The sequence below is a fragment of the Pseudorasbora parva genome, chromosome 17 (genome assembly GCF_024679245.1).
Source record: "Pseudorasbora parva isolate DD20220531a chromosome 17, ASM2467924v1, whole genome shotgun sequence".
In the NCBI taxonomy this organism is placed as follows: Eukaryota; Metazoa; Chordata; class Actinopteri; order Cypriniformes; family Gobionidae; genus Pseudorasbora; species Pseudorasbora parva.
This window is the reverse complement of record NC_090188.1, coordinates 28,127,553-28,145,325: the sequence shown is the minus strand read 5'-3', so window position 1 is coordinate 28,145,325 and position 17,773 is coordinate 28,127,553. Positions and strand designations below refer to the sequence as shown.

Below are 17,773 nucleotides of genomic sequence, written 5' to 3'. Positions count from 1 at the left end.
GAACTGTCTGTCACAGTTCAGAGAGGGGGCGAGGGTGCGATATCGCACATGTCTCAGGCTACAGGGTCTTATGGCTTTAGCTATCCAGTTTTTGCCACTAGGACCCCTGAGGATGAGGGCGTTCATGAAATGGGTTTTGTCACTACATTTCAGCCCGTTACACGATCTGTGCCGCTCTGTAACAGTGACGCGCACCTGCGCTGCAGCTCTGCACCACTGGAAGAGCGTGGACTTTTACGCACAGGGTACCCCTCTGGGGACTGTCATGTTGCGGAAAGTCGTGACGACGGACGCGTCCCTAACAGGCTGGGGTGCCACCCAGGAGGGCAGAACTGTGAACGGTTTGCGGCCGAGCAAACTACGTTCAGAGCACATAGATTATTTAGAGCTTCTAACCAATTAGAAGGCTCTGAATCATTTTCTGCCTCGTCTGCAGGGACATCATGTGCTCGTACGCTGCGACGATACCACGACAGTGGCTATCAATCGTCAAGGCGGCGCGCGCTCGCCGAAGCTTCATGCCCTAGCTTACAAGCGTTTGGTATGGAGCGGGCGAGTTTTCCTGTCGTTACGCGCGACTCGTGTTCCGGGAATTCTGAACAGAGGCGTGGATCTTCTATCGAGGGGGAACCCGCTCTTCGGAGATTGGCACCTCCACCCTCAGATAGTAGACATGATGGATGAGGCTACAGGCGCCCGTAGATCTGTTCGCCTCGCGCGAAAACAGCCATTGTCCTATGTTCTTCTCGCTAAAGGACTTGGACGCGCCCCTCGAGGTGGACACACTGGCCCACCCGTGGCCCAGAGTGCTGCTGTATGCCTTTCCTCCCCTGTGCCTGATAATTCTCACACTGGCCAGGTTGAGAGAGGGGGGTTTTTCTCTCATCCTGATAGCACCCAGGTGGCCCAAAGCGCCGTGGCTGGCAGAGATAATCCCTCTGTTGTATGCCCAGCCGTGGTGCCTCCCCCTCCGCACAGACCTATTGTCTTAAGCGAACGGGGAGATTTAACACCCGGACAGGGTAGCTCTCTGGGCTTGGCCCGTGAGAGGACGAACCTAAGCACGTTAGGGCTTCCCCCGCGCGTGGTGGCTACTATACAGAATGCCAGGGCCGTTTCTACACGGTCCTTGTATGGCTGTAAGTGGCAGGTGTTCGATGAGTGGTGTGATGGGCGGGGTCTCACGTCGTATCAGTGCTCAGTCGCTGATATCTTGTGTTTCCTCCAAGACCTTATGGATAAGGGCAGGTCTTTTTCCACTATTAAGGTCTATCTGGCAGCTATCTCTGCTTGTCATGTGGGTTTTGAGGGCTCAACGGTTGGGCAGCATTCTCTAATCCGCAGATTTATGAAGGGCGCCCGTCGCTCGTTGCCAGTCATTAGGAGAATGATCCCTGAATGGGACCTCTCTATGGTGCTGGAAGCTCTGTCTCAATTCCCTTTTGAGCCTCTGGGGAATATTCCCCTTAAGATGCTGTCCTTCAAAACAGCCTTGCTCTTGGCCTTGGCGTCAGCCAAACGTGTCAGTGAGTTACATGCACTCTCGGTCCACCCCTCGTGCATCAATTTCTCTCTGGGTGGAGATAAGGTTTTCCTCAAGCCTAATCCAGCATTCATGCCGAAATGTTTCCCTGCGTTCACATCGGAGGTGTTGGAGCTTTCCGCTTTTCACCCTCCGCCCTTTTCCTCTGCGGAGGATCAGAGGCTAAATGCCCTGTGTCCAGTCCGTGTGTTACAAACGTATGTGTCTAGGACCAGCGCGTTCCGGAAGAGTGACCAACTCTTCGTTTCATGGGCTCCTCCTCGCAAAGGGGATCCCCTGTCTAAACAACGCCTCTCACATTGGCTTGTGGACGCTATAATCCTGGCATATGAATCAAATGGAGTGCAACCCCCAGGGAACATCAGAGCTCATTCCACGAGGGGCTTGGCCGCCTCTTGGGCTCTGTTCAGGGGAGTATCACTGCAGGACATCTGTTCTGCGGCCAGTTGGGCTTCTCCCCATACGTTTGTGCGTTACTACAGGCTGGATGTCACCAGAACCTCAGTAGCACATTCGGTCTTGGGGGTGGGGTCTTCCTAACCCTGCCTTCTTTATGTGTGCCACACATAGCCTATGTTTCATGTCCTGCTTCACACCGCAGTTACGCGGTTGCGTCGGTGTGGCGAGTTCATGATTATGAGACGCGTTGTGCACCGCCCCTCGGGGTGACCGTCTTTTTCTGGCTAACAGGACCTCACTGTGAGTGTATTGGGCAATCGGGGAGCTGTCCATGTCTCTCCCATAGGTGGATCTCGAAACGAGATGATGAAAGAGAACAATAGGTTACTGTCGTAACCCCGGTTCTCTGAAACATAGAGTGGAGAGATCCACCAGCTTTGCCCCGCTTACCGCACGAGAAGCGAATATACTTACTGATGTACAGTAGCGTATGCAGCCCATATATGCCCGCTGGTAAGGGGTGGGGCCTTACTGGGCATTGGCTGCGCGCTCCTGCCTGTCTTGTCAGACTTGGTGCAATTGGATGCTTCTGCAGAGGTCAGGTACGGATGCCCTTCCCATAGGTGGATCTCTCCACTCGATGTTTCAGAGAACCGGGGTTACGACAGTAACCTATTGTTTCTCAATGTCAAGGATGCTTCCTTGGAAGGACTGATCATTCCAAGTCACTTCCTTCAGAGGCTAGGCGAGGCTCCTCTTTAGCATTCGGAGAACACGTAAATGGAACAGGCTAGCAAGTGCACGTCATTGCGTCATTACGTCAGTGAAAAGGTCCGTTGGCCATCAATAGCGTTATTTGTAGTAGTAATTTGTACCGGCATTTAAACGTTAAACTTTACTTATATTTACTACGGTTATAACAAATGTTTGGTAATGTAAATAAAAGCATTGTGGCAAGCAGCGATGTGAGGGTCCGTGAGAGCGGGCCGGTGGAGTGATAATGAGCGGCAGCTGGTCGCCACACCGGTCTCGGCTCACGGCAGTGACCGGAGTATAATTGGAGGAGCGTGGAAGACGAGAGAGGACTTGGCCTGGACTTTATGTTATGGTTTGTTTATGTTTTATTATGTGTGTGCGGGCAGTCGCCCGTTTCGTTTTGTTTATTATTTATTATAAAGTTGTTGAACGTTCGCCGGTTCCCGCCTCCTTCCTTTCCCATCTACAAACCCCGATACAAGCATATTTGCCCCATTCACGCTCCGACTCCGGGAACGTCTGAAGATAGCAAAGCTGCGCGCATAGGATTGTGGGTGATTTGAGAACACGAAGTGCGCGAAGGCTACTCATATGCATCCTTTCCTGTATATGGCATATTTTTCGAACGAAGGACTCAGTCCTTGGTTGAAATTCGGTCCTTCGATGAGTGTTGATGACGTGGCATCCTCGGAATTCTGGCTTCCGAGGATCCTTCCTTGACATTGAGAAACGCCTACCGTCTGCTTCCAAAGCAGGACCGAACCTTTATCACTGGGACCGCTCCGTCGCAAAAAACACACACCTTTGGTATGATTTGGTAAAGTCCTGACAGGAGATCCACTTTGCGACGCGACTGAAGCGATGTTGTGAAGCTTCCCGTCATTCCCCCCATAAAAAATCACGCCTAGGGAAAGTTTTGTACTTTCAGCAATAAGAGCACTGAATTTACATAGTGATTAAGTCTCATATATTATAGGTTTGCTGCTGATACCGTCTGTGTATGCTTATATTTATGTGACCAATAATTTGTGTATTCTGTGAAGTATGTGTATGTTATGTGTGCTGAATGTTGCACCTGGTACAGTCTGTGGAAGCATATTTACTCTCCTGAGGACATTAAAGTATAAATCTGAATCTGATTTCTGCGTTCAAATCGGTTCAAATGCAGCACTGCCTTCCCGGAATGCTCTGCTGAAGCATTGAAGTCGCTTGATGTCACCCATAGGAATAAAGTGGAGCGCGGCGCGGACTATAACGACGACTGGATCTGCAACTGAGAGTGTTTATGGGTGTGCATTTCCTCCCTCGCTCTAGTCACACGCGCGCACCGAGCCCGTACGGCCCATACAAGGACCTTCCGGTCTATTAACGTCAAGCCGAGCCATACTCGAAAAAAACTCTCCGAAACTTGTGAGAAACTGGAAGGAGTATTTTTAACACAGAAACACTCCATCAAATGTCCAACATTAGTTTTTGAAAGTCTTTAACAGTGTAAAAAGCTCAATATGCATGAAACAGCATTTCACCCCCCCATTAAACAGTCCGTGCAGGTTAAACATTTAATTTGCGTGCATGTGAATGCAATGTTTAATCGGCAAGGCTTTAAAACGCCCCCTAACTTTAGTGCATATGATTGGATATTTGCTCAAATCAGCACGTAGACTCACAGGCACACTCAAACAGAGCCGAAATAAACTGAAATATTTCAAACGGAGAGAAATTGAAATAATTAATTAAATGCAAAACCGAAAAAAAACGCAAATCATCAGCGCGTATTGAACCGTGAATGCCGCGAACGGTTCAATATTATATTGCATATTGTGACATACCTAATATATACATTTAAAAAAGTTACTTTTTTTATACTAAAAACTAACTTTTACTTTAAAGTTGTTGTTTTTATTAACTAATTTTTTTTATATTTAACAATAGTAGTTTTTACTATATTTTCCAGCAAATTAATGCGGCATTGGAGAGCATAACAGACTTTCTCGTTAGTGTACATATGCAGACGTCAGTGTACATATGCATCAATAAATGTGAAGTAAAATGCAAAACTGTAAAATAAAGCGCAATAAATTTGCATTTTGTGTGAAATCACAGCACAGCAGCTTTAAACTGTTTATTAACAGTCCTGATTTCTTTCATATACAGAAACATTCCAAAACCACTCAAACAAACAAACACACACACACACACACACGCTTTAAGCAATAAAGTTGTAAATGCAGACATTCACACGTTAGAATTGTTCTGCTGTGGACAAATAAGCAGAACATACTGAGAAGCACTTTAATTATAGTGGATCAGTCAAGGGTCAAAGGAAAGATAATAAGAAAACTACTTGGAAGACCAAGATACATTTCACACAAACATCCTAAAAACCACTGCAACATAGAAACACCTGAAACAGAACATGTTACACAAATTCAAATTAACCAGCTACAGTATGCTTATGCATTATTAGACTAATTAAATTTAAGGAAACAGGGTGTGGAAGGTAAAAAGAAAGAAACTCATAAAAAAAAATATAAGAACACAGATCATGTCTATGGGGCAACTAATGAAAGTGTTTATCGGTGTCAAATAATAAATCACACACGTAAATAAGTGTAAATTCAGGCATTTCCCAAAGCTTCAATAACAAAAACCAAACGCAATAAGTATGAAGCTAATCTCTACATGGAAGAAAAAAAACATTTAAAACAGTAAACTGAACATTCCAACTTTATATAACAGGCATCCAAAAAGCTCAAATAATAAAATATTTACAAATTAAAGCACAAAACCTTTCATATTCCCAAAAGCCTCATTTCCAAATACAGATTCACACTTCACAGTGAGGTTGTTGTTTGATCTTGGATATTTGCAAGGGGAAAATTGCAGCTGTGTCATGAAATTGTTCTAATATAACTCTAACACTCAATGCTGTCCGAGGGAAACCCAGGCAAGTCAGATTAGGGAGACTTCCCTCATCTGACTCGCCTGATGAGACTTCCCTCATCTGACTCGCCTGATGAGACTTCCCTCATTTGACTCGCCTGATTCAACTCATCAGCTCATTAGTAGAGACTGCAAGACTTGAATGAGGTTTTACTGATGTGGGAGACATTCAAAATGTGCAGTGGTTGGGAGTCCCCAGGACAGCTATGAGAAGCACTGCTTTAACACACACACACACACACACACACACACACACACACACACACACACACACACACATCAGAGATACTGCATAGCAAAGAGTAATTATTAAAACTGGACAGGTGGAAAAGAGAAAACACAAACCTGCTGCAAGAGAGAGAAAAGCACAGCCACATCAATCTTTCAGAAGGGAGCTATGACATCATATGTGATATCATCTAGCTCAATGAGCACTGCCATGGCAGCACGTTAGGGCATTGCCGTAGCCATGTGGTTTGTGTGGCGATATTGTGCACAGTGAACAAGAGGCAGTTCCTCCTCAGTCCTTTAGGAGTCCTCCTCCTCCGGCACACCCAAACCTCTTCTTCTGAGAGCATCGGCTCCCCCCACCGGCTGCCACTCTTCAGTCTTTCCTCCATACTCATCTTCATCATCCTCTTCCTCGCCATCTGCTTCCTGCTCATCTTCAGATTGCTGCAGGAGACGCACTTGCCCCGCAAGAAGTTTCCCTATTGAAACATTTACACATCCACAATTATCGTCTTTTATAATGGTTCTCTGTTAAGAGTTCCCGTAGTCAAGCAGCTAGGTTTATAGAAACATTCACACTTACTGTGGTGATAATCTGGTGAAAGTCGTCGTGATGGGAACACAAAATCTGCAACGAAAACCAGCACCTGAGAGAGGAAATAACATGAAATCAGGGTGAGGTGACTGACAATTGATTCCAATTGAAATTGACGTTAGCATGTTCTAAGCTTCAAAATTCTAATAAGCTTCAAAGCAGGCTATTAAAGGAGAACTCCGGGGAATTTTTTTATTAATCTTGATCATTATACCTTTGTGAGTACAGTCTACAGAAGGAGAAAAAAACTAACCCGATTGGTGCTTGCAACACGGAGCTATTACAGGTTATGCCCAGAGCCCCCACTCAGCTAAAATGGCAGTTATGGGGGCATAAACATAAATTGATTCATGATTCGGATCATGTGCCAAACTTCTGAAATCACGTGACACTGGCCATTCATTGATCGATTCACTGATTCATAACCGTTTAAATCTTTGAGGATTGAACACAAACAAGGAAGAGAAGACAATGCTGAATTAAGTCGTAGTTTTTGTTATTTTTGGACAAAAATTTATTTTCGATGCTTCAAGAGATTCTATTTAACTAAATGTCACACATGGACTACTTTGATGATGTTTTCATTCCCTTTCTGGACATGGACAGTATAGTATGCATACACTTAGATGTATGCATACACTGTATACAGTACTAGTATATACAGTACTATATATATATATATACACAGTATATACAGTACTAATACTGTATACATGTATACAGTATTAGTATGCATACACTCTAAATATTAAATATCTTAAACTGTGTTCTGAAGATGAACGGAGGTCTTACAGGTGTGGAACAACATTAGGATGAGTCATTAATGACATCAATTTCATTTTTGGGTGAACTAACCCTTTAATGGTTGGCTTCTCTGAATATAGATATCAAAACGGCGGTAAATTAGATTAGGGGGGGGGCTCCTTTTTTTGGCAGAAGTGCCTTCTGTCTTTATCGTTAGTTACGTCCATCATCCGTCTCTGTTGTTTTCCCCCCGCGTTGTCACTCGTCATCTGACCACACACACTAACGTCGTGACAACGGCCACCTATAGTGTAGGCTACTGCAGATGGCAGTTATCGCGAGGCTAGTTACAGAGCTCAGATGGGAAATGTTTTTTTTTTTTTTACTCCGGTATTATTCTCTATAATACGGGAGATTTACGGGAAAATACGAATACAGGAGGACGGCGGGAAAGAAGGGTAAAATACTGGACTTTCCTGGCCAAAACGGGATACTTGACAGGTATGCCCATGGGACCGCCGCAAAGTTCCGGGATTATTACGCAGGAATGAGAAAATAGTTCCTAGTCATATTGGTCTAAAAATTGCTACTTTTCATTTTCCGTTGGTCTTAGTACATGATGTAACTATAGAAGTCAAGTTTTAAATAAGAAAATATTGAAAGTCATTGGTCTTTGATCTAAATAGAGGGTATGTGGCTTATTTAAGGGCAAAATTTGTCTGGATACAGTTTTACAGATCCATTTACAGCCCTATAAATTGTCAACAACCCTAGGATGTAATGCTGTTTTTGCCTTATTTGGAAGAGTCATGAATATATTAATGTTGAGCTCTGCTCTGATTGGCTTATTTCAGCAGCTCACAGCCGTTCAGTAAAGCGGCTTGTGAGTCCTGACAGAACACAGACCGACTGAATGACACTTTAAGCAGAACATGTCAAATGGCGATTGCTAAAATGCTGCTTACTTGTTTATTGGTGTTTTCAGATCATCTGTGCACGAAAAAGAGCTTGCATGCTTGCGGTTGCCAGATTTCAGTGATTTAAATCCCCCAAACAGAGCTTTTTTGTGAAACGAACACGTATACTATCCGCTGTTTTACCTAAACATCTCCAATCTGGCAACCATATGCACGTAAGCTCTCTCTCTCTCGAGCGCGGATGATCTGAAAACGCCAATAAACAAGTAAGCTGCATTTCAGTAATCTCCATTTGAGATGTCCTGCTAGAATCTGCTTAAAGTGTCATTCAGTCTACATTTTAGACTTGTCTTTTTTCGTCAACGATATTGCATGTTTATATAACGTTAGTCACAATGTAGGCTAACGTTACGCAGTGGCTGTGATGTACTCTTAATACAAGCATGCAAAAACATCATAGGCTTACTTCAGTTCTCAAAAATATAAATATATAACTTTTTATAGCCTTGTCAAATGACTGTTGTTTTAACTTATATATGGTGGAAAAGTGACGTTTGCTAGAAGGATCGAGTGAACGATCTGTAAGCAAAGTATCTACGGTTGTATTTTGTAATACAAAATAATATCAACCTGTCATTAGACACACTATTTAGTTTTGTATGGTACTTGAAGTTTCCTATTGTTACTGTACTCGCATCTTGTATCATCTAGACAATGCGGTCTCTCTAAGAAACTTTCAATTTAATCAGAAATTGTTTAAACAGTCAATAAGTGGATAAATCACTACTTCCTGCTTGCAGGAATACAGTTGCCCCTTTCTTCAGTTTAAGATGCTAAGCGAAGCTTGCTTGAAATGTGCCGAACAAACGAACGATTTTGAAATAAATTGTTGTGGTATCCGATTATAATAAACCTCAACCATGACTGTTGACATATAAAAAATGTCTTCACGTCCCCTGCACAGCCTGAACATGATGTGTGTCCATGAGAGTCGTTTTTGCTATCCTCAAGTGTCTTTACCTGCAGTCCTGATGATTCGGCTCCGTCATTTCCGCCTGACAATGAACATGTTTGGACAGATGCAAATGTTGGGGGCGTGCATATAAATGATCCCCAACGCTTGCGTCACGGTTGGCATTATGTTGAGAAACACTTATTTTTTGGTGGTGTTTTGGATTCACGAGATTTACATAAGAAGTAGGAGGCAATGGTGTTTGAGACTCACAGTATGTGATGTCCATGTACTGAACTCTTATTATTTCACTATGGCAAGGTTAATTCAATTTTTCATTCTAGGGCACCTTGAACTCTAAAGGACTTGGAAAATGAGCCTATTTTCAAAAAAGTGGAGTTTTCCTTTAAAATATAATGATATAGAACATTTTAATTAGAACATTTCATAATCATATTATTTTTAACTGTATAAGGATCTCTTGTTGAGAAAAGAGACTGAGTATAATAAAATACAAGGTAGCATATTTGTGTCCACTCTCACCAATCCAAGTACCAATCCTGAGATGAGTGTTGCCAGAGCAAATATGCCATATGAACCCCAAACTGGGACGCCCAGCTGCTCCGTTAAGTAATTATGGCAGTGCTGAAACACAATGTTAAAAATAATTAAAATGACTGCATGAAAACAGCCATGAGCAGATTATAAATGCATCAGCTATTTACTACAAAATCATTATAACCATAGAACAGTTCATTTTCTACTGGCTTCAAATTATGCTTACAAGAAGTTCACACAATAAAATATTTTCAAATATATTTTTGGGTTAATTTTTTTAAAGGGTAACTAAACCCCTGTTCAAACTCCCGATGCCGACGATGCTTTCATTCATTCAATCATTCATGTTAGCGAAGCAGCATTGCAAGATAGAATGAGACCACTAACTAATCTATGATATGAACACTGAACAGTCAAATCCTTATACTGAATGCCACTAAAAAAGCGCAGGACCAATAAGTTCAAACCTAATGGCCTATTATAAACAGATTTCCTCAAATAAAAGTTAGACTACATATGCCAGCACCTCATGGTATTGTTGTTCGTTAACACGGCAACCGGGGTGCCATGTCAGGGTTTGTCTGAAAGCGTCTGAAGTATGAAAATTATCTGTAGACATGACAGACGGCAAAAATATCACAAGAAAAGCTTAACGTGTACTTACAACTGCATTATTTATCTGTATTTTCTTCATTAGGATGTTGAAAGCAATTGAAGAGAAAGTTTCCTAAATAATGTTTCTACTTCATGTAACATGAGTGCTCATACTGGACTGAAGCTGTTCTCATCATGTGATCACGGGAAAACATTTCTAAGGGCGTGGTGAGCTCGTGCCAGTGCGTGGTTAGTGAGCCGTTGGAAGTACCATCCTACGTCACGATGCACCACAACGTCCAATGGGAAAATTTGACTACAGTAGCCACCGTTCAACCTTAAGAGGGCAGCACTAATACGTTTTTACACCATATATTAGGGCTGGGCGATAAATCGATTTTATGAATTAATTCGAGTTTTTAGTTTACGACGATTTTTGTGAATGAAAATCGGTTTTCTCTTTCAAATCCGCCGACGCTCCCCTCTGAGCTCCCGTAATGGCTCAGCCCTCCCCGCGCGCGTTTGCCACAGAGGTACACAAACAAGGATCGCGTCTAACAACATACAGTGTCATTCGTAATTGGTTCAGTTTTTCACAGAACAATTAACAATACCGCTGCAAAGTGTGTTTGAAGTCTGAACGGAACCGCGGTAGGCGCTACTCATTTAAAGCTGCGCTGACACGAACGCAGCGCGAGCTCACACACGGGCCAATCTCGTGACAGACACGATACACAGCGCTGGTGATCCAGTGAGAGACCGTTTAAATCAACACACCATTGCTACTGTGATCTAGTGGAAGCGGTCGGCGCAGAATTCTGTTATAAACCACAGATATCAGATCAAACAGAGCTGAGCGAAGGTCAGGGGTTTCAGTCACAAAACACCAACATTTACCACGATTGTACTGTAGTAAAACCACATGGATTTAATGTTGTTGTTGTCATTATTTATCTCAGGATTCGTACAACCTTTTGAGATTGAAATTCCAGCACTTTCCAATGGTTTTCAAGAGCTTCACACTTATTTCCAGCACTTCAAAGCTCTAGATATCCGATTGTAATGTTATTTTTAATGTGATGGTTTGTAAAACTAAAAGTTTAAAGGGGTCTTGTGAAAGAAATAGTCGAATGTTTTTTTTAGTTTATTTTTTTTAAATGTGTAATCCATTTTGTAGCATTTTTATTTTAAAAAAGATATGAAATGCCCACCACTATAACCAGCAGAAGAGCACTTATTGATTTATTAGCGATTTTCACTCCCTAATGTATGGAAAGTACGAAGTCACAGTCTCAGGAAAAACTAAACTTTTCTTCAAATTGTGACTAAATTACAGTAAAGTAAAGAGCTCCTTTAATAATCACTGAAGCTGTCGATCAGTTCAGTGTGAGACTATTGAAGAACAATGCTAATCTATATTTAATAAGAGCATTAGGCTACATTTAAATTTTCCCTATACTTTTTTGCACATTACTGTTGTTAATAAAAGTTAATTTTATCTGCATATCAATTCATAAACCTTTGATATGTATACTGTATATTGCAAAAGATATGGTGCCCATTTATACTGTGGAATAGTCGGGGTTATTCACATGCAGAAAGTTTTGCACCCCAGGTGGCACTTCTACCAAGCTGCAAATATTTAATTTTACCTAAACAAAATAAAGTTAAAACTTGTTTTGAACAATTTCTTTGTCATCTGCAGACTGATTTTAAGTAGGAGGGGGAAAAAAATCGTTTTAAATCGTGGTGAAAAATTTTTGGTGAAAAAAATCGGGGATTTTTTTTTTGGGCCCTACCATATATTATAGAATTAAAACACTTTATACCCAAATGTCAAAACATTTACTTGAATCAATAAGCAGTATTAATAAAGCCCCAGTCTTGCAGATCATTAACTAAAAGAAGTTGGTTTAGGGTTTAGTTACCCTTTAAGTGGCTATGTCACATGCAGGATAATGTACAGTCAGGAAATCGTTATTGCAAAAAACACAAAAAACCTTCAGGGTGACACAAGTCCTCTCTTTAAATCAGATAATTTATTTTACGTTACTGACTAGCTGACTGTGTATTATCCCTCAGTGTCAGCTACTGGTTCCTTCCCTATTAGCTCGAGCCTTGAGGTATAAATGATTTGTGCCTGAAAGTTGTAACTGTAAATTATTCACAGAACTGCTAAGATAATAATCTATATATCATTTTTAAATTAAATACACACTCACCCTGATGAACATGGATAACTTAAAGAGGGCTGACATCACGTTCATCCTACAAAAAACAAATATCAGTCACAGTCATTTCATCAAATCAAATGTAAAAATAGTCTGACAGCAGTACATTAATAGTGTGCTGCCTTATAAATCAAGTTTTACATTAACCACAGACAGTGAGTTCTGATCTCCCTTTTATGGAGACTTTGCCAGACTTGCCCAGGGCCTTTTGCATTATTATAGAATTTGAAACCACCCACACGCACTGCAAGTACTCACAGGAAGGAAGAGGGGCCGAACCAGGAAGAGACTGGCTCTATGCTCTGCCATTTCTTCTCATCAATGAAGCTCAGGAAGTCTTCTTTAGATCGGGCTCCTTGATATCTCCGAAACACACCATCTTTACAGCTGCAATACACACACACAATCATCCATATTATTATAACTGAATTTACACCAATCACACAGGGACTGTGCAGATGACTGAAAACAAAACAAATGTTGGTGTCTATCTATCTATCTATCTATCTATCTATCTATCTATCTATCTATCTATCTATCTATCTATCTATCTATCTATCTGTCTATCTGTCTATCTGTCTAGGGAGGAAACAAGGCAGGCAGTACCTCCTCAAAAAAAATAGGATAGACAAATAATCTAGCCTGACGTGGTCATACTCAATTCTAGTCGGAATATGAGTCTGATACTGCTCCATTGGGCTGTGATTATGGGACGTGTTTAAACCGAACCAGGAAAGACATCAATTGGACAGACCAACAACCAATCAGAGCAACGCATAACGTTAATTGTCAAATGTCAACAGAACTCAAATGCACTGTGTTGCCAAGTCCATGTTTTTTTCCGCTGGTTGTTTTCCACATCCCCGGGTTGAAGTAACCTCAATTATGTGGTATATAGACCCATGAATGCGAATTTTAACGGGCAGCATAGCCAAAATAACACACATTTTACCTCCCTAATGTCTTTTTTTTCATAGAACCCCCCGAGAAGCTATTGGGCTTGTTTTGGGCTAGTAGCTGGCGGGTTTTATTGTAAAAACTTGGCAACCCTGTCTGCATGCGCGCAATAAATGATCTTTGCCGGTGTTGTAGAAAAATAATTTAAGGATACACAGAGTACTTACCAACATGATCATCGTTTCAGAAAGAAATACTAAAGAGTGAATGCATATATAAACGAGCTCTCCGTTTAGGATTAGAACAAATTCAACCAAGTGCATTTGATGACGTGCATGATTACGTTACTGTTTATCATCTGTCCATCATCGACTAAAGCCCGCCCTGATGATTTCATTGGTCTGAACAGTTTCTGTTCGGGCATAATCTCTCCTCTATGGATCAAGTCCAGACCGAACCGCCCGAGCTAAAATTTTGTGGACAGGGCTGAGTTCGGCTGGCATCCAGGCTACAAAATAGCCATATTACAAAAATAAAACAACAAAAATTTTACAAAATTTGACATTAGAAAGTGTAGAAATACATGTTTTTTTCTAAAGTAACACTGTCCAACAGCAACACCAGCAGGTAAAGTATCAGTGGGAGATTCCGCACCTCTTTTGTTCCCATGAGCCCATTGAGTTTTAATCTGAAAATTAGTCAGAAATGGTAAAAACAACGCTTCACAAACAAAAACATGTTGGTAAATTTGATCCTGCCTTTAATTATTATTTTGTTAATAAAATGTAAAACTGCTTAAAACACCAACTTGAGATTTATACTTTTATACTGTTTTTATTAGAACATTAATTATATTCTTTAAGGTGCCCTAGAATGATTTGAAACAATATTTTAAATTGTTCTCTGATATATAAATAGAGGGTGTGTGGCTTATTAATGGTCAAAAATTGTCCAGATACGGTTTTACAGGTCCATTTACAACCTTAGAAATTCTCCCTAGGATGTAATGCTCTGTTTTTGCCTTATTTGGAAGGGTCGTGAATATTAATGCAGAGTTCTGCTCTGATTGGCTGTTTCACTGCACGGCTCAAAGATAGCTAACATCTAACAGCCGTCATGGCAATGATTTGACAATGATAGCGTCTTAACTTTGAATCACAAACTGAACTGGGTAGCGCGTAAATATGTTGTTTGTACAGTAACGTTACATTCTGGCAGTAGAGTATGGATTTAAAAGTCGATTTATTTAGCCAAACAAAGCAATGTAGAAGCCACTCAAAATAGTGTCATGTTTACTACTCATCTGCTGCAAAATAATCATACTTCAGTTCTCAAAAATGTATATTTAACAAATTGACTGAAGTCTTGTCAAATGACTATCGCTTCAACTTAGATGGTGGAGAAGGTGACGTTAGCTACAAGGCTTGAGTGAACGATCTGTAAGCATCTAAACAGTAATAGTAAACGTAGTTAGCTTCTGATTTTGGTGTTGATTATAAAATATAGGCTATTTTAGGTTTAAATCCGTCAAAAGGGATCGACATATGTATCTACTGTTGTATTTTATGACAACACTGGCAGAGAATAATATTAACCTTTGTCATTTGACAAACTGTTATGTGTTCTACTTGGAGTTTCTAATACTAGCATCTTGCGTTAGACCTAGACAACACAGGGGATATTATCGTAATGTTGTCTTACTAAGAAACTTTCAATTTAATCAGAAATGGGTTCGACAGTCAAGAAGTGGATAAAATCACTACTTACTCTTTGCAGGAATACGGTTGGAATCTGCCATTTCTTCAGTTTTAGACCCTGAGCAAATCCTGCTTGATTTTGTCCCAGGTTAGAAAAACTCTCCGTGGTGAAATGGGCCAAGCAAACGAAACAACTTTGAACTAAATTGTTGCAGTATCTAATTGTAAATAATTAACACCCATGACTGTTTAAAAAAATGTATCTATGGGAAGGGTATGAAAAGTCCTCACGTCCCCTGCACAGCCTGGAACATGACATTTGTGTCCATGAGAGCTTCCGTTTTTGCTAATCTCCCGTGACGCTTGTTTATTTGCTGAACTGATGATTCAGATGCGCAGTTTCGCCTGAAAATGAACATGGGCTGACATGCAAATGTTGGGGGCGTACATATTAAGGATCCCAGCGATTGCGTCACAGGTGGTGTTATGTTGAAAATCGCCTGTTTTTCTGTGGTGTTTTTCACAAACAAGATTTACATATGAAGGAGTAAGCCCAATTTAGCGAAGACTTCAGTGGCTATCAACATTTCTACATATCTGTTGCCAATACATAATTTTACATAGGAAAAGTCACGAAAAAAAGCTATTGTCGAGTGATGGAGCTAAACGCACATAATCATCGTTTTAAAAGGTGAGTTAAAGATACTATACATAAAACAATGAACACTTACTGATGCCTTTCTACTTGATGTGAGTTTTCTAATGATTTATAGTTGGTTCCATGGGAAACCAAATCTGTATTTATTGCATTAATATATATATACCATCAATTTAACTAAAGCTGGCATGGAGGAAGCCTATAATTACAAACTAAAGTCGCTGTGATCGTTTCCTTTTTCTAAAGTAAGCACTCAAATAAATGTGTGAGACAAAGTTTCTGTGACAGCTCTCTGTATATCTCGGTCTATTGGCTACGTCAGTGTTTTACCCCGTGGCTCGCTTAATTTCATTCACTCCTTGGTTATAGTGCACTCAACTCAACTGCCATGCACTTTAGATGAGAGATTTAGTAAACAAGGACAGCAACAGTGTCGATTCCTGTACTGGGATCGTATTCAGAGAATCCACTCTTTTGGATTCGACTCCCCATCACTAGTTGACACTGTCTTTGCATTCGTTTGAGACGCACCCGAACTAGATAATTTCAAACTAGATAACGTCTAAAAGAGAGGGTTAAATGTGTGAAAATGGAAAGAAACTCACTGGTAGATAGTTGGAAGAGCTGTGATGATAAACCTCCCACTCAAACCTGCAGGAGAGAAGGAGAGAGACGTTAGGACATGAGATCAGGTGAGCAGAGAAGCCAGCTGAGAGGAGATAACGGCATACCTGGCTGCTCGGTGACGTCCACTTTGGCAATGCTCACTCCCAAATCTTCTCCCCATTCTGCAAACTCATTCCACACAGACTGGAGCTGCTGACAGGCTGGACACCATGGAGCAAAGCTGCAGCAGAGAGACAAACCTTTAATCCAATAACACAATCCCAGCAAGAGGAGAAACAAAGACACTAAGGCTCATTTATTTTCCATCGGATCCATTTAACTACAATCCTCTTGTTCAATGGCAGCGGGAGGACGTATTCTGTGCAGGGGGAAAATACTTTTATTTATTTTTAAGTGTATTTCAACTTATATATTTGTGGAAAAGAATGCATAAAAAGGATAGTGAAATTTCCGATATCATTTACTCACCATCATGTTGTTCCAAAGCTGTATGACTTTCTTCTGTGATACAATACAAAAGGAGATGTTCTGCAGAATGACAGCCTCAGTCACCATTCAGTTTCATTGCATCCGTTTTCCATTCAATGAAAGTGAATGGGGACTGAGGCTGTCATTCTGTCTAATATGTCCTTTTTCTACTTCATAGAAGGAAGAAAATCATATGAGGCTGGATCAACATGAGGCTGATTAAATGATGACATCCTTTTAATCTGGGCAAACTCTTTACCTTCAAGACCACAGAACTTCCTCTAAACTCAACCCGTACAATAACACGATATTAAGAAATAATTAAATAATCTAAAGTTGGATATGCATTTAGTGTCATGTGTAACACTAAGTAATTACCATGCAAAAATAAACACACACACACACACACACACACACACTTTCTTTTTATGCACAACTCATTCTAAAAACTCACAACTCGATCATCCATTCTCCCGTCAGGATTTCCTCCCAGTTTCCATCTGTGATTACTCTTAATTTACCCGGCTTGGCCGCTGTGGGCTGCAGCAACACACATGTTGCGATAAGCACAGAAAATACACACGCGCCGGCTGTCATCGCCCTGACACTGCGTGTGTATGTGCACGCCATGTTTCAGCGCCCACTGCTTCCCTTCCCTTCCGCTTCCGCCTCCACTCGCACGTGCTGCTGATGGGCGGGGCCGCGTCATGGCCATCACGTCATGACGTATAGCGTTCGAAAAGGTTTAAAACCGTTTACAACATATAATTTAACCCAATTCCAGACACTTATGAAATAACATATGATTACAGTTTTTCTTAGTCGCTCTGGTACATTTTTTAAAACATCCTTACGATTTGCTACACCGGTAACGTTAATTGCATTTCTCAAAACAAATGGTACAAACACTACAAACAGCACCACGCAATGGATTACCTGCAAAAGCATAACTTGGTCAAAATT

At 41.2% G+C, this 17,773-nt stretch overlaps 2 protein-coding genes across 2 annotated transcripts; one reads left to right on the top strand and one right to left on the bottom strand.

Annotated features, from left to right (window-relative positions):
- Positions 1 to 673: 673 nt before the first annotated feature.
- Positions 674 to 2,177, top strand: LOC137045606 (uncharacterized). Its single transcript, XM_067422328.1, has one exon. It carries the CDS (start codon positions 674 to 676, stop codon positions 2,081 to 2,083), a length of 1,410 nt encoding a protein of 469 aa, XP_067278429.1. The 3' UTR covers positions 2,084 to 2,177.
- Positions 2,178 to 5,711: 3,534 nt separating this feature from the next.
- tmx1 (thioredoxin-related transmembrane protein 1) lies at positions 5,712 to 17,499 on the bottom strand. The gene is made up of 8 exons (XM_067421729.1): positions 17,265 to 17,499; positions 16,447 to 16,562; positions 16,321 to 16,366; positions 12,722 to 12,850; positions 12,455 to 12,500; positions 9,624 to 9,725; positions 6,456 to 6,519; positions 5,712 to 6,351 (listed from the first exon to the last, which is right to left on the bottom strand). Exons 1-8 carry the CDS (start codon positions 17,438 to 17,440, stop codon positions 6,170 to 6,172), a joined length of 861 nt encoding a protein of 286 aa, XP_067277830.1. The 5' UTR covers positions 17,441 to 17,499; the 3' UTR covers positions 5,712 to 6,169.
- Positions 17,500 to 17,773: the final 274 nt, after the last annotated feature.

Bases quoted from the DNA above. Each gene is read 5' to 3' on its own strand.
- LOC137045606 (XM_067422328.1), top strand. From the start codon at position 674: ATGATGGATGAGGCTACAGGCGCCCGTAGATCTGTTCGCCTCGCGCGA.
- tmx1 (XM_067421729.1), bottom strand. From the start codon at position 17,440: ATGGCGTGCACATACACACGCAGTGTCAGGGCGATGACAGCCGGCGCG. The intron at 16,563-17,264 runs GTGAGTTTTTAG...TCTCTGCTGCAG, and splicing joins GGAGAATGGATGATCGAGTT to CTTTGCTCCATGGTGTCCAG. The intron at 6,520-9,623 runs GTGAGAGTGGAC...TTCCTCTCTCAG, and splicing joins CAGGATTGGTACTTGGATTG to GTGCTGGTTTTCGTTGCAGA.